Raw genomic sequence first — 15,410 nt, 5'->3', positions numbered from 1 at the left:
CTGCGCGCCCTCAGGAGGCCCCGTCCCCGGAGGGATGCCGGATGCAGGATGCGGGACGCGGGACACGGGCTGGGGGCAGGCTGGGCAGCGTGTCCGAGGGGCGATGGCCGCCCTCGGTGATTTTGGGGGGAGATCCCAAGGCCGGCCATTCCCTGAGGCACGGCGCGCGCGAGCCCCGCCGCCGCGGTGGGCGTGGCCTGGGCGGGTGCTGAGTCACGCCGGGCCAGCAGAAGGGCGCCGGGAGGCCCTGCCCCGCCCCGGGGGGCGTGGCCCGGCGCGCGGCAGTATAAAAGGCGCGTCGATGGGCGGCTGCCCTTCACAGCGCGTCGGCGGCGGAGCGAAGCGGGTTCCTGCGTCAACAGTGCTTGGACGGAACCGGCTGCGCTCGGGCCCGCCGCCACCCTCCCCCGTCACTACAGTCTACACAGTCACCGCAACATCCACCGAAGAACCTCAGCCATGGCAGCGCCCCCCTCTCAGGTGCGCCAGAACTACCACCAGGACTGCGAGGCCGCCGTCAACCGCCAGATCAACCTGGAGCTTTACGCGTCCTACGTGTACCTCAGCATGGTGAGTGCAGCGGGCGCGGCGGGGTGAGGGAAGGGTTCTATGAGGGATAAAAGGGCAGTACGAGGGCCTTGCCCAGCAGGGGGGTTCCGGGGTGGCAGGCGGTGCCTGTGGGCCCGGCTCCTCCTCCTCCTTTTTCTCCTCCTCCCCCCTCTGCCTTCGATCCGTGTGTCTGGGCCGTCCCCGGGGTGTAGGTGAGGCGCTTTTATCTCGCCCGCTCCGCGGGCCCCGCGGCCGTTGCCCTTGGCGGCCCCGTTATCAGCGCCTCGCCGGCGCCTCTGCCCTTGGGCCGGGCGAGCGGGAGGTGCCTGACGAGGCGCTTGGCACCTTTCCCGCAGGCGTGCTCGCCTCCCAGGCACGGGTTTTCCTTCAGGAATCGGTAGGAATTCGTGGTTTCCTTGGGCCCTGTGTTTTCGTGTCTCCTTCGGCCCGAGGCGCCCGCTTTAGCCGTTCCTTGATTTCTGTGCAGCAATCCTGGTGCTTTGGGCGTGCTGGGACACTGAGACTTCCTAGTGACCCTCTGGTGTTGTGACACGTATTTTGTAGCTCTTTTTTCTGTGCTCATTTTTCTCTGAGCCCTATTTTGAGCTTCTGTTGGTGGATGATAGTGGTACCCAAGCACCGGTGCCTTGCCTTGAACCTCCAGGCCGCTGTTTTAAGAGCAGAGAATTCTGTAATAGGTTGGTAAATAATTGGTAGTTGGTACAGAACTTTCCATTGAATCCTGGTAATGGTTCTTACCAAGGAATAAGCAAGCTGTGTGATGGTTTCTAACTGCTGTTCCAGGCTTTTTTTGGCTTTCAGAAAAATACTTGCTGTTGAATTCATGTTTTAGTTTCCGTTGAATTTATGTTGTATTTCAGTTTATCTCTTGTATTTTAAATGTGACTTCCCCCCACCCAAGAAAAAAAGTAGAGAGTGTATTCCTTAGTCTAATCCCTGGAAAGCCTAGGGAAGCAAGAGAACTTTATTGTAGAAGTACCTAAAAGTTCTTGGCTCACCCTTACCTGGTGTTGCAAGTCATGACCCTGACTTGCAGTGTGATCATTGTAAACAAGCTCTGGCAAACAAAGGGAAGATTTCTCCTTGGAAAAGGCTATTCAAGGCTGCAGTTTAATGGTGCTTGGAACAGGTACCTGCAGGGTGTCAGGGTTTGTTTTTGTATTTTCAGAACTGAGCCAGGGACACAAACACTATTTGTGCCCTTGTTAGGGATACAGGTTAAAATTTAATCCCAGCTGGAAAAATGGAATGATACTAAGGGGAGAGTTGTTCCACACTGCCTTGCTGGCCTGGGCTTGGACTGCAGCCATCCTGAAGCAGAGGTTTAGTCTGTGAACTCTTTATTTTTCAGTCCTACTATTTTGACCGGGATGATGTGGCCCTGAAAAACTTTGCCAAGTACTTCCTGCATCAGTCCCACGAGGAGCGGGAGCATGCTGAGAAGCTGATGAAGCTGCAGAACCAGAGGGGCGGGCGCATCTTCCTGCAGGACATCAAGGTGAGCTGGGGGCTGTCCCTAGCTGAAAGGAGATAAATATTCCTCTGGGTCCTCCCCAGAAGGAGCAGAGGCTGACACTGGAGAGGCACAGTAATGTGAGATGTGGAGTAATTTATTTTTGCTAATTGACTAATATAAAAGTACCTCTTGTGTAAGGAGAGGGTACTGAGCCCCAGGTTGTTTGCTGTGGGGTGAGGGCAGAACCAGACTGCAACTGGTTTTAAATTTAGCACAGAGCAGATGTGCTCTCTGCAATGTTTTGAGAAGTGGGACTTTAAGAGTTGGCTCAGTTCTGTTTTGAGGATGCACTTCAGATTTTTGACTTTGCTGGTCTAAATAGGCTTTGAGAGCGATCTAAAAACTCCACCTTGCTGGTCTGTGAGTTCTTACAGAAAACATGTCCTGTGCTTTTCCCTTGCAGAAGCCAGACCGTGATGACTGGGAGAATGGGCTGACTGCCATGGAGTGTGCCCTGCACTTAGAGAAAAATGTGAACCAGTCACTGCTAGAGCTGCACAAATTGGCAACCGAAAAGAATGACCCACACGTGAGTGCATGCTGAGGATCGATGTGGCTGTCCAAGGATGTGTCTTTTAATTGTGTGGCTTTAGGGCTATGTGTCCTGGTGTTGTTAAAGGTGGAAAAAAGTGTGAACCAGGGGTGCAGCCCTTCCAGAGTCCTTTGTTGGGGTTATCGCTGTGCTTACCAGGAGCATTTTTAAAGTGGCAGGGACCTGTTTTATTCCCTCTGAAGTGTCTGTGAACAGTCTCTATGGAGACCATTTCTGAGGGGTTGAGTTCCATCTTTTTAAAGTTTATTGACACAAAATTCCGGAGTTGCTTTGGAATATTAAAAGCCTTGATGTTTCAGAATAGTGTCTGAAGACACAGAATTCTTTTTTTGGCACGGCTAGATTGAAGTTGCTCAATATCAGGAAGAGATTAATACATGTGAGAATCCAAGCACTTTGGGAGTGTCCTGCTTAAGTTAGAGGGACTTGTTTAAAACAAAACCAGAGGTGCAAATCCTCACTGCTGTGAGTTTGCTGTGCAGTGGAGGCGTCTCAAATCTGTTCAGGAGCTTGGCTAATGCTTGCTACTGTGAGGAAGAGGAGAGGCTTCCTGAGATGCCTGGCTCTGCAGGGTTCTGGAGCAAGTGAGGCTATGTAAGCCTGGCTCACTTTGATCTTGCTTTGCAACAAAACTAGAGGCTGCTTCCTGTCGGCTTGAAAATTCTGCATCCTTAAAGAGCCTGGGTAGGATTTCAGGCCTGAATTTAAACCTCTGGTCTCCCTTTCAGCTGTGTGATTTCATTGAGACCCATTACCTGGATGAGCAGGTGAAAGCCATCAAGGAGCTGGGTGACCACGTGACCAACCTGCGGAAGATGGGGGCCCCCAAGTACGGCATGGCAGAGTATCTGTTCGACAAGCACACCCTCGGGGACTCTGACAGCTGAAGCCTTGCCAAGAGCCACGCTGTGGGTTTCAGTGGGACTCCTACTTACTGTCCAGCCGTGCATGCAGCTTCAGCTACCTAGATAAACAGTTCCATTCTCTGTACCAAATATCCCCCCTCTTTGTGTTTTATGTACTGCCCTCCAGCCAATAAAGTGACTTGGTTCCAGCTGGCTTTTCCTGTTCAGTTTGGAGGGAGAGCAGGCAGCTGTAGTGAAGACAGTGGGAGGTTAATTTGTTGTGTGACATGGGGGATTTACAGCTGCTGCTGAAGGCAGAAGTAGAAAAACTGTGGTTTTTTTTAAATTCTTTGCAGGGAACTAAAATGAGGAAGCAAAACCAAAGTCCTGGGCTTGTGCCTCACTTTTATTTTCTGAGGGTGGACAGTAAAAATCAGCTGAGTGGTGTCTGCTGCCATCCAGCTTTTTCTAAGCAGTGTCAAATCCATGGTGGGGGATGTGGAACTTAAGAAGGATGTGCTTAAGTGATGTGCTGGGCAGATGCTGCACTGCCTGTGCTGGCAGGCCCTCGCCCTGCCTTACCCCAGTACTTTCCCAGTACTGGAAAACACCAACCAGACAGGACTGGAAGAGGCACTGTGAGTCTGCATCACAAATGATGGGGCTTTCTTCAGTCCCTTACTTTTCCCTGGAGTATCTTGCCAGGAGTGCCGGTTCTGCCCAAGGAACGACTCAAGTTCTCGTTGCTGTGAGGAGGAGGGAAGTATCCACATTAACTGTGCTCCTGTTCTGGGCTACACCTGGCTGGTCAGGCTGGTACCTGCAATATTTAACACTCAAAGTCTTGTTCTTTTGCTACAGATTGGGGGGTTTTGGTGCTTTTGCTCTTGTTGCAACACGAGTTGTGCCTGCTGCTGTAGCTGAGGCCAAGAGCAGTGTGTCCTTAGTGCTGATTTCAGCCCAGACTGGGCTCCAGCTGCAAACCTCTGTTTGGATGACTGCCAAGAAAAGGCATGTATCCCATGGATCTATGGATTCCTCTTTAGCTGTACTGGTCCATCTGCTCTTCCCCTGGGCTTTCACTGGCCTCCAGGATCACCTCCATCAGCCCCACATAGTCGCCCTCAGCTAGGGAGATTCCAGAGTCATTGGGGGATGGACTCTCTGCTCTTCTGGGCTCTTTGGGAGCTGGGGGGTTAGGGTTTCCATTCCCAGTGTCTCTCATGTTCCTGGAACCCTCTGGGTGCTGGTCTGGAGCGCTGGCTGCATCTTCGAAACTCAGGCTGCGAGCCTCAGGGCCCAGGTTCCCCTTATGGGACCTTTCCAGGGCTGGAGAGGTGACAGGAGTGAAGGAGAAGCAGAGGGAGGCGCTGCCTCCGGGGGTTTTGTTACTGGGGGTGTGAAAGGCACTGGAATGCTCTGAATTGGGAGTGGCCGAGGCTGTGCTCTCCAGGTTTAGCCAGGGTGGGCGTGAGGCTTTGGAGCTCTTCAGGCTTCTGAAGTTGCCTTGCTTCTCGTGTTCAGGGTGCTCTGGTAGGAAGGGAAATTTGGGGCTGTTGGATGCTGTGGACTGTGCTCCTGGGCTTCCCGTGGTGGCAGCTTCCCTGGAGCTGCTCTTTCCTTCTTCTACCATCACAGCCATGGAGTCAGAACCTTTGCTGCGCTCTGTTGGCCAAACAAAGGTTTCCTTTGCAGCAGAGCCCAGGGAGCTCTGGCTCTTGTCCACGTCGCTGGCCCTGGAAGGGGAGGCATTGACAATGACATCCCGAAGGGAAGTGGAGCACGCAGTGATGCTGGAGAGTGCTGGTGGTTTCTTGCGCCCTTGGCGTCGGGAAGGAAAGATCATGGGGATGGAGCTGATGGGCGTCTGTGGAGCACTGTAGAACCCAGGCCTCTCGTAAAAGGGGGTGGACATGAAAGCATCAAACTCCCTTAGTTTTCCCTCTTCATTGTCCCACTGCTCCTGGGAGTCTCCTCTTGGCTGATTGATGCCACAAGGACTTCCAGCCTTCCCCATGTCCTGGTAGGTATAATGGGAGAAGGGCGATGCAGGATCTCCTCGCCGGCGCAGCAGGTTCATCCGGGAAGAGGACCTGGAGAAGTTTGGGGACTGGACACCCAGAAGGCGGCCCAGGTGTCCCAGCAGGGGAGTGGAGTGGTTAGCCTCCTCGTTCTCTTTAATCTGCTCCAGGGGCTGGAACTCCATCTCTTCCTTCTGCATGCTGGGAAAGGCAAAGTCGACTGTTATACAGCCACAGAGGGAGGGGAGAGATGTCCTGGAGAGGCTGGCTGCACTGGGAATGCTGCTGCCAGTAGCAAGCCTCTTCTTGTATTGCCATTAGCCCCCAAAACAGAAATGCTCATCATACAGGTGAGGAAAAGAGGTTAGTTTTATCCTTTTCCATGGAGAATGTTGGCTGTTGTGGATAAGCCTAAATCTCCTCAGGTGTAATGTCCTACACAAGACCTGATTCAGGTGTTGTGCCACTCTGTCCCTGGACTCACCTGATGTCAAAAGTGGAGCCCAGGAAGGATGGGCGCTTGTACTCGGCAGTGGCTGCAGTGTAGGGTGGCTGGGGATCGGGCTCGTTCCAGTACAGATCCTTCTCCAGAATGGGTAAATCCTGGTGCATCTCATCCACTGCCATGAGGGAGACCTGCAGGGGACAGCAGGAATGTCACACGGAGTGAACAGCCTTTTGTGTGCCTGTTATCAAGAGACAAAGGAACACAGAGCTGGAGGAAGCGGTGCAACACGGAAGCCAAGCAAGTGGCTGGGGTTGCTGTGGTTTCCTGTCATTTGGGTTGTTTCTCACAGAGATTTGATTAATTGGAGGGAAAATAGAGCTGAAGGAGACAGGAAAGCAACAGGCTCATTAGGACAGAAGGGTGGGAGGTGTGGAGTTACTGCATGGCAGAATGCAGGGGAGGGAGGCGGTTATACAATGACACAGAGTAGGAAAGCCCAGGAGAGGCAGGAATGATGTATCATTCAAAGGCAGCTGAGGCCTGAAATGAGCAGCCTGGATCCATCCCATGTGCCAGAGCATGGACTGAAGCTGCAGGCAGCCTCTCTGTACAATGATTTGCCAGAAGCCCCAAATTCCCTGATGTGGACTGGGGGGGAATCTCTCCCATCACAGGCAGGAAGGGGAGGGGGCAGAGGTGTGGCAGGAGAATTTGGTCACTGTCCTGCCTTGGTGTTCCTCTTCAGGTGAGGCTCACTTGGCAAATATTCCTCCCCTTTACCTGCAGGTTTCTGTCGATAAGCCAGTTGGATTCAAAGTCATCATCATCCTCCCCAAAAGGGTTGATGAGCTGCTCGGCCACCTGCACGTGGAAAGCACACAGAAAAAGGTCACCACTGCTCCTTTCCCTGCAGAGAGAAGTCAGGTGTGATGTCCCTTGAGTTCCAAGCCCTGTTTTTCCTCCCAAAAGTGGGTGGGTTAAAAGTGGAGGCATCCCAAGGGCTGGGAGACACTGGAATTTGTAATAACTTCCCCCTGTTCACACAGCTGTCCCGCAACTTCAGGAACTCCTTTTTTCCCCTCTAGTAAGGACCAAAGCCTAGGAAAAGTACAGATGGTGTCCAGAATGAGACAGCTGGAAAATTAGAAAGCCCTGGCAGTTCCCTCAGCCCCTATTGGCTGGATTCCTGGTGAGCTCACACTGGGGAAAAACCCTTGGCTGGGTCAGTTTCCAGCTCCAGCCATGTTTTCTTGGACTTACCTTTAACCAGCCAGCGTAGAAGAAGAATTGCAAAAATGTAAAGACGGGCACGAAGAGATCCAGCTCATGGCCAGGATATGCTTTCTCTGGATCCAGGAATTGCCTCCCAATCAGGCAGGCCAGGAAGAAGCTGTAAACAGCCACGGTCACCACCTGGGAAGGATGCCAAGGGGCACACCAGGGCAAGTGTGAGTTCCCAGCACCTCCCTTCAGTTTCACCCCACACAGCTCCAAAGCCAGGCTCTGTAGCCTCTGGAAAGCCTTGGGTTCAGTTCTGACAGGCTCTTTGCAGGAGGATTTCCCTGCAGAAAGCTACAGACATTCCCTTTTCCCTTCAGCTTATACCTACACTCTGTGCTGTCCCTTGAATGGTATCTGTGCAGGTGTCACAGGCCAGTGGCAGCAGCAAACACATGATATCCTGGGTGAGCTGGAAGCTGTCTCATGCTGGCAGGCTGCTTCCAAGTCCAGTAAGGGAACCCTGGCATTGATTGCTATTTGCTCCTTCCTTCCTGCTTCTCATGCTGAGCTTTTATTAATATTTGCCAGCCTAGATTTCAGGCTATGCTGAGCTTTGCGCTTTTCTTGAAACTTCCCCTTTTCAAGTTTCAAAGTAACCAAGACTCTCACATGGTCCCTTGATACCAACAAGGGGGTTCAGAACCAGAATACACTTTCCCAATGTGTTCCCCGTTAATGTCTGGCACTGCCAGAGCAGCAGCAGCAGCTCCTGTTTCATGGTGAAGGGCATACCTGTTATCTGAGCAGCTGGATTGTAGGAGACAAAGGAGCAAGGTGGTGCCAAGGTGTCTGCCTGGGTTGAGAAACAGCTGAGTACACACCTGGCACAACCTTCCTGGGATGTGATCCCTGCAAGGTGGTGCAGGGAGTGTGTCTGTGTTCCTGTGTTTTCCATGGATCTGCGTGAATTTGTTACCCCTGGATAGAGGTTATTTCTGGAGAGGTGAATGTGTCCGAGGTAGGGAAAGGAGGTTGGGCTGGGTGTGTGCTGAGGTACCAATGGAAGAGATGATGTTGTGGATGAGGGATTCAAGAGTATCCTGAATTTTCATGGGTGGGTCAGGTATGAAGCACTTCTACAAAGATAGGCTGAGAGAGCTGGGGTTGTTCAGCTTGGATATGAGGTTTTGAGGAGGCTGTGGCCTTCTAGTGCTTTAAAGGATCTTATGCAAAGGAGGAAGAGGGACTTTCTACACAGGCAGATAGTGACATCACAAGGAGCAATGGTTTTAAACTGATAGAGGGCATGTCTACATTACATATGAGGAAGGAATTATTTACTAAGAGGATGTGAGTCCCTGGCACAGGTTTTCCAGAGAAGCTGTGGCTGCTGCATCCCTGGAAGCACCCAAGACTAGGTTGGACAGGGCTTGGAGCAGCCTGGGATAGTGGAAGGTGTCCCTGGATGAGCTTTATGATCCCTTCCAACCCAAACTATTCCAGGGTTCCAGGTGTGGATATAAGTGGGGATGTGCACAGGCAGTGGTGGAGCAATGGGTGTTGGGATTCCCTTCTCACCTGGGTGTAGACCAGGGGGATGCTGATCCAGTCATATCCGTAGAGTTTCCCGCACTGGCTGCGCAAGGTGTTGAGCTCCTGCAGTGGGGAGAAAGGAATGACATGTCAGGATAACTTCCCATCTCCTTGCAGAGTCTCTCCAGCACCACTGTCCTCCAGTGCTCCAGCCGTTTCCCTTCTGCTTATACCTTCTCTGGATGGGGGACTCAGTCTCAGCACTGGAGGAATTCCCTGCTGCTTGGGTGTATCCCCCTGAGCCCAAGATACTTTCCTAGCTCACTTCACAGTAGAGTTTCTTCTCACAAAATGAGCAGACAACAGGTGAGGCCAAAAATACTCTCAGGAGCATCCATTTCTCTCTCCTGTCTATAGATAAATATCCCAGAGGGAGATTTCTCTCTCTGTGAGAAGATGAATCCTGCTCCAGGCAAGAGAAACCACACGTGACTTTCTCTGCACATGAATACCAAGAAGGATGAGCTGCTCCAGAGCCTTTTTCTGTGCAGCTGGGCAGGGATTGTTGCCAGGTCTTGCCTGTGCAGCATGGCCTGTTGCCCAAAACTATCCAAGACTTTTTAAAGCAAAGTTTTCTACAGGACCTCAGTTGCTGAGGATGTTTTTGACCTTTCCTAGACTTCTAGATACATTCTTCCTTGTGGCTTTCCATCTGTATCCTAGAAACCTCCACTGACATTGGAATGTGTCAAGGACCTGCTTCACAGGTGCCTTCCATTCCCCAGGACCTCCAAGACCTGCCTGCCCCTCTGTCACTCACATTCAGGATGCCTTGGAGCAGCACGCTGTCCCGGATCCTCCCATCATTCCTCGCCTTCACGGCCAGGTTGGAGAACCACACACATGGGATCCAAAACTTGTTGTGGGGGGAATTCAAGCTCTCAAACTTCTTGTGCTCTTCTGGTGTCATGAGGCCTGGATGGGAAAGAGCACATGGGAAAGGGATGGACATAAAGGGCAGAAGGAACTGATCTGGTCTGAAATGAAAACATCTGAATCTTGGGTGGATGCCTTGGCTCTCCCTAAAAATCCCAGTAAAGACTCAGAACTTGGGGAGACATGCAGAAGGACAAGTCTCCTTGTTAAAACACTGAATCATGGAGGTGGGATAATGGGATTTCGCTCTGGATGTCTGCAGCACATCAGATCAGAGCCATCAGGGAGACAAAGCACTGCTGAAGGTGCAGCTGTCTGGTGTCCATAGATACTTGTTGAGAATGGGATCATTTGTGTCCCTGAACTGCCTTTTCTTTTTAGGAGGCCAACAATATCACATCTCTGTGGATTGCCAAGGGAACCCAGACAATGTGGGCAGACTGGGAACTGCTGCACCTTGAGGAGCATCTCCCAGGAAGATTCAGGGTGCCCAGCAGTTAAACTCAGAGACCTGGGACTCAAATTCCCACCTGCCCTGAGGGAACAGCACCAACCTGTTTCCAAAGAACCTTTCCCAGGGCCCCTGCCCCTAGAGGAGCAGCAGGAGTAGTGCTGACCTGCCCTCACGACGTGCTCCATGCTGGGGAAGCGCTTGTAGACGGCGGTGCTGACGGAGCGCAGGATCAGCACACTGACCAGGTTGCTGTAGCGCATCAGGGTGCGGCGCAGGAGCCTCCCGTACTCGTCCTCCCCATCCACATTGCAGGACACCAGGGTCATGATCCGGTCTGGCCATGGGATGCTCTCGTACTGGGCCCACCAGCGGGACACCACCAGGGCCACATAGAAACCTAGAGCGGAGCTGAGAGAGTCAGGCATCTGAAAAGAACTCCCTCCCACTCCGTCTGCTCTCCTCTTCTCCTCCTCACAGAGGGATGGATGCAGGAACGTCTGGAGGGGAATTCAGTCCTCCATGCTAATAGAATCAGAACAGTTTAGGTTGGAAGGAACCTTAAAGATGATCTCATTCCAGCCCTGCTGTGGACAGGGACATCTACTAGACCAGGTTGCTCAGAGCTCCACCCAATATGGCCTTGAAAACTCCAGGAATGAGGCAGCCACAAATTCCCTGGGCATATCTGGTGCCACTTGGAGTTTGCCCTCCTGTGCTGGGAGACACTCACGGCTGTGACAATAAAAGATATATCCCACTTGAGGAGTTTTACAAAGGCAGAGGGAGGGAGCTGCTCTGCCAGTAGAGCTCTGCAGAACCAAGGAGCAGAAATGCTGTCCCATTCCCCTCCCTGCTGGATTCCAGACAGCTCCTTACCCAGCACGAAGGACACAGGGATTAGCTCGGCGTAGCTGTTACAGTACAGTGCCAGCTTCTCGAACATCAGCCTTTGGCTCTCGCTCAGGATCAGCCTAAAAGGGACAAACAGAAGCAGTTCTCCCTCTTCCTTCTCCCCTCCCCTTCCCTCCTGTGAGCAGAGTCTGGCAAGTGCCTGTCCAGCAGGATCCCTGCCCCAGTCCTGTGTTTCTCCCGTGTCCTGCCCCAGGCCAGGACATGGGGGTGAAGTTGCTCACCTATAGACAAGGCTGATGGTGAAGTAGAGTGAGATGAAGATCAGGAACTCGGAGTAGAGCAGTTTGTAGATGCTGCCTTTCCACTGGAGCAGGAGCTGGGAGAAGGTGCCCAGGCGGGCATCAGCCACGCGGTTGGTGTAGGTCACAGTCATCACAGCTCCTGTGCAGGCACACGACAAGCAGGGCTTGGAGCTTGAGCAGGAGAAGGACACAGGGACAATGCAAGTGTCCCACCAAGCAAGATGGAAAGGAAGGAGAAAACAGAATGAGCTGAGATCAAAGGCCAGGTAAGATGGAGGCAGCAGCACAGAGAACCAGGAGGCAATCAAAGGCAGGCAATTAATTTGATGAGTTTGCCATCTTTTCTCTGTTCTTGAGGCAGTTATAGTGATGAAGGATGTATTTTTTGGTGGATCCCTTTGTTTTTAGTGTTTGATTTTTGTCAGCATTCAAGTGGGGCTGGTTGGCTGGAGAGGACAAAGCCCACGTGCCACCCCCTTCCACAGAACACTTGTGGTAAAATTAATCTCAGGGTCACAACCTCCAAAGTTTATGCTTATCCCAGTAATTATCTTAATATAGTTTTTGTTGCAAATATGTTTCTGTAAACCTACTTCCTGGGAAACATGTTCCTGGAATACTGCTGGAAAAAAAATACCCAACCCAAAGGAAAGGAAAAACCCCAGAAAGATTTCTTGGGACTGATCCAGATGAAGGCATCCCAGGAAGGATAGCTGTCTGCACTCTGCTGGTCCTAATCCTGCAGGCAGAGCAGCCTTCCCTGTTGGAGATCCGTGGGATGGAGTTGGGCCAGGCTCACAGGGCCCAAATTCCGGGAGCTCCACCTCCCCTCTCCTTTAACCATATGTTGCACAATAAATCACAGTGGCTGAAAAATAGGCACTCAGGCTCCTGAAATGCTCCCTAGACATGCAGCATCCCCATTTCACTTCTAGTCTAACTTGCATAAATAATTCTATATAATCATTTAATAATCAGACTCATAGTTGCATAAACCTGAATTTATTTTAAAAACACCCCAACAAGACACCAGTGTTATCCATGCCAGGCAGATTGGTGATTGACTTCTTGGGTTAGAAATAATTATCCAGTGTGAAACTATTGATATTTCTGAATCCATGTCACCAGGCATTGCTATTTAACAGAGGTAATAATGTTAATGACTATGGGACATTGGGCTCTTCCCTGAATGATGGGGGATGAAGAAGCACTTCAAGGGACAATTCATACCCTGAAGCAGCTGAAGGCAGGTGAATTTGGGCCCATATTCCTCATTTGTTTCTCATTTAAGCATCCCAGTGAAAGATTTACTCTTAGGCGGGGACAACTCAGGTCCCAATGAGCTGCTGCTGTGACAAAAACCAGCAAAGTCTGGATTTTTGGCTATTTCAACCAAGCAGCGTCTTTGTCCTGGGTTTGGCTTTTGGGTGCTGCTCCTCCTTCGGGTTTCCCTGTTGTAACTCACATCCCTGAGTCCCCTGTTAAGGGCGATAGAGAGAAGCAGAGCTGTCCCCGTCCCCAGATGCACAAATGCCCATTTCAGTAAATCCTCGTGCACATTCCATACGGATTTCTGGGCACAGAAGTTGGAAGAGTGGGTTTCACCTGCCCCAGAGGTTGCACACACAGGCTGTCCAGAAAAGAAAAGCATACCTAAAACCCCATGCATTTTTGGGGCCCCTTACACAAAGCTGCATCTTTTCTCTGGGCTTTGGGGCCCGAAAGCATTCAGGGAGATTCTTCATTGCGTAATTCAAATACAGATCCCCTTTTTTTACCAAAGAAGGAAAACTCCAGCTCTTGTCCATGCAAATAATGGATGTCACCCACCTCTACTCCGTTCTGCTCATCTGGGATATGGGGCTTTTCCCAGTGCATTTCCCTCCAGCCCTGAATGGTTAAGACACCTCCCTGCCCACCTGCCAGCCTGGGATGTCCCTGGGCAGCTGCCACGTTGTGGCTGAGCTCCATGGTTGGAGGTGGCTCACTGGCACTCCAGAGTTGGGACGGGCAGGAAGAGCCCACCCAGGGAGCTGCTACCTGTCACTACCTGCATACCCTCCTCATCCCTCTGGACTAACCAACACACTTGGAAGTCGACTGACCTGGAATTCAGTTGTGGGAGCCCACAGCAGGCAAGATTCTGGGACATCAGGTGCATCACCCACCGCAAACAGACCCGAGCAGGAGCACGAGCAGACAGAGAAGAGGGACGGAGGCAGAGGAGGTCACGGATAGGCAGGAAGATGGATCTCTGCAGGAGAGAGTGATCCTCCTGCTGCTGTTAGGATGATCAGATACTCACAGTCATGGGCTCCTGAGCCGTGCTGGAGGCTGGGGAGGTTTGGTCCTGCATGTGTCCTCGCTGGGTCCTTTGTGGCCCGGGCCACCACCCACCTCCTCGTGCCCCCTTGGTTCATGGGGGATTGGACCTGCCCCACACGGTGTAAGGAGCCGGAGACCCACTTGGGAGCTGCAGCCGGTCACTTGATGCCGTAATCCCTCCTCATTACAAAAGAGACTCTGTTGTCTTTTGCCCTGTTCCTTCCTAATCTTCTGAGTAAGCCCTGCGTGTTTATAGAGGCGGCCGGAGGAGGGGGAGGCAGGGCTGGCTGCTCTGCTGCTGCTAACTCCTGGCACAGCCATGGTGGCTGCCAGAAGAGAGGCATTTTTCCTCTAATTCTTTCCTGTTTGGTCCCCCTCTCCGTGTCACAATCTTACAGGAACCCCAGAAGATTATGCAGGGCTGGAATTTTCCACCAAGGCTGTAAAACACAGCGTGCTTGGGGGCTGCCCTCTCTTCCCTAGGTCAGTGAAACACCCAGTCCATGCTCTGCCTGGCTCTCACAGGATGTTTCCCCGTCATCCCTTGCTGTCCGTGGATAAGTTTGCCACCTCTTCCGGCTGTGGTTTGGATGCTGGGGATTTCCACTCTGCCACTGGCTCTCCAAGACTCATTCCCTGTGTTCGCTTTCTTTTGCTCTTGCTTTTCCAGCAGTGCTTGAGAGCTGTCACAGTGCTTGCTTGCATGAGATCCTGGGAAACATGGGTCCTTGCCTTGTCCTCAAGCTTCCACCAAGACAGGGGACTCCTTCTCTCTGTTTTCCTAGGGTCCTTAGTCCCTTTTCTGCTCCTTCCCAATTGTGCCCATCCTTCCCTTCCACCACCTCCTCAATGCCTCTAGTCAGGTCTTTAGGACATTCCCCTTCTGTGAGGCTCTGAATCAAAATCTTTTCTTAATGAACTGGTCTTCCATCCTTTAGGCAGCTGTGGGACACTGTGGAGAGGTCTAATCCTTGCAGGTAAGAGTAGCTGGAGACCCAGGCTCCTGTAATAACCAACCTTCTCTTGTGCTTTCTTTGACACTTTCTTAACATCAGAATCTGGGATCAATTTGTCCCAGCTGTGGTTTTTTCCTTCCTGTGGCTGATCCTTGACAAGGGGAGTGGATTGTTTCACTGCTCCTCTGGAGGAGGTGCTGCCTGGCATCTGCCTGGTGTGGGATTTCTGGTGCAGTCCTGGGAATTGCTGCCAGTGGCAGGGAGATCATAGTTTAAAACATGGGATTCAACGTTCTGTGAAGGGAGATGAGAGCACAGGGACCCTCTCTGAAGGGAATGTGGTACGCTCCCAGGGAATGGAACTGATGAGCAGGCAGGCTGAGATAGATCTTCAGGGTCTTAATGCCTGAACCCTCATCCCCACACACAGCAGGGAGGCCAAAATGCTTCAGGTGAGACATTTGCTGCAGCTGTTGGAAGCAGTTTGGCTGCTCCTGGGGACATGGAACAACAACCCCACTGCTGTTTGTGGAGGGATGAGCTGGTATCTGGGGGCCTCTGCTGCCCTCCTCTGAGAGCAGCTCCACTGGCAGCTCATGTGCTCCACAGCTGCCCTTGGGACAGCAGGAAATATGTGTGGAATTTAATATTAAAGTAAATAACTGAGGGGCTACCAGCGTGGCAGAGCTGCTTTAATCTCAGACCCTGAGGAAGAAGATGGTCTAAAAGCCTTCCTGCAGAGCAGGAAGCAAAGAGGTGCTGATATCCATCCTCAGCTTCAGAGCCCTGGAATTATCCTCATTTTCTCCATGCTAAAGATGTAGAGATTGAATTGCTGTGATGGGAGTTGAATCCCTGTTTTGGGAATGCCAAAGGGC

The 15,410-nt window shown here is 51.9% G+C and overlaps 2 protein-coding genes across 3 annotated transcripts; one reads left to right on the top strand and one right to left on the bottom strand.

Annotated features, from left to right (window-relative positions):
* The first annotated feature begins 207 nt into the window (after positions 1-207).
* FTH1 (ferritin heavy chain 1) lies at positions 208-3,693 on the top strand. The gene is made up of 4 exons (XM_056492157.1): positions 208-570; positions 1,922-2,068; positions 2,490-2,615; positions 3,368-3,693. Exons 1-4 carry the CDS (start codon positions 460-462, stop codon positions 3,524-3,526), a joined length of 543 nt encoding a protein of 180 aa, XP_056348132.1. The 5' UTR covers positions 208-459; the 3' UTR covers positions 3,527-3,693.
* A 179-nt stretch (positions 3,694-3,872) lies between these two features.
* Positions 3,873-13,801, bottom strand: LOC130253523 (bestrophin-1-like). Of its 2 annotated transcripts, XM_056492154.1 has the most exons (10): positions 13,557-13,801; positions 11,231-11,390; positions 10,974-11,068; positions 10,261-10,494; positions 9,528-9,682; positions 8,753-8,830; positions 7,214-7,366; positions 6,734-6,814; positions 5,990-6,141; positions 3,873-5,706 (listed from the first exon to the last, which is right to left on the bottom strand). In XM_056492154.1, the coding sequence occupies exons 2-10, from the start codon at positions 11,380-11,382 to the stop codon at positions 4,527-4,529; spliced, it is 2,280 nt and encodes a 759-aa protein (XP_056348129.1). In that variant the 5' UTR covers positions 11,383-11,390; positions 13,557-13,801; the 3' UTR covers positions 3,873-4,526. The 2 variants fall into 2 exon arrangements, with proteins under 2 accessions (XP_056348129.1, XP_056348130.1); XM_056492155.1 differs by lacking the exon at positions 13,557-13,801 and having other exon boundaries at positions 11,231-12,074.
* Between the last annotated feature and the right edge of the window lie 1,609 nt (positions 13,802-15,410).

The sequence above is a fragment of the Oenanthe melanoleuca genome, chromosome 5, assembly GCF_029582105.1.
Source record: "Oenanthe melanoleuca isolate GR-GAL-2019-014 chromosome 5, OMel1.0, whole genome shotgun sequence".
NCBI classification, from domain to species: Eukaryota; Metazoa; Chordata; class Aves; order Passeriformes; family Muscicapidae; genus Oenanthe; species Oenanthe melanoleuca.
The sequence above is the reverse complement of the archived record's forward strand: the minus strand, read 5'-3'. Positions and strand labels throughout refer to the sequence as shown.

Coding starts and splice junctions, on each gene's coding strand:
- FTH1 (XM_056492157.1), top strand. CDS start 460: ATGGCAGCGCCCCCCTCTCAGGTGCGCCAGAACTACCACCAGGACTGC. Junction 571..1,921: donor CCTACGTGTACCTCAGCATG/GTGAGTGCAGCG, acceptor TTTATTTTTCAG/TCCTACTATTTTGACCGGGA. Junction 2,069..2,489: donor TCTTCCTGCAGGACATCAAG/GTGAGCTGGGGG, acceptor TTTCCCTTGCAG/AAGCCAGACCGTGATGACTG.
- LOC130253523 (XM_056492154.1), bottom strand. CDS start 11,382: ATGACTGTGACCTACACCAACCGCGTGGCTGATGCCCGCCTGGGCACC. Junction 8,831..9,527: donor TGCTCCAAGGCATCCTGAAT/GTGAGTGACAGA, acceptor TCCCCACTGCAG/GAGCTCAACACCTTGCGCAG. Junction 6,815..7,213: donor TCTACGCTGGCTGGTTAAAG/GTAAGTCCAAGA, acceptor TTCCACGTGCAG/GTGGCCGAGCAGCTCATCAA.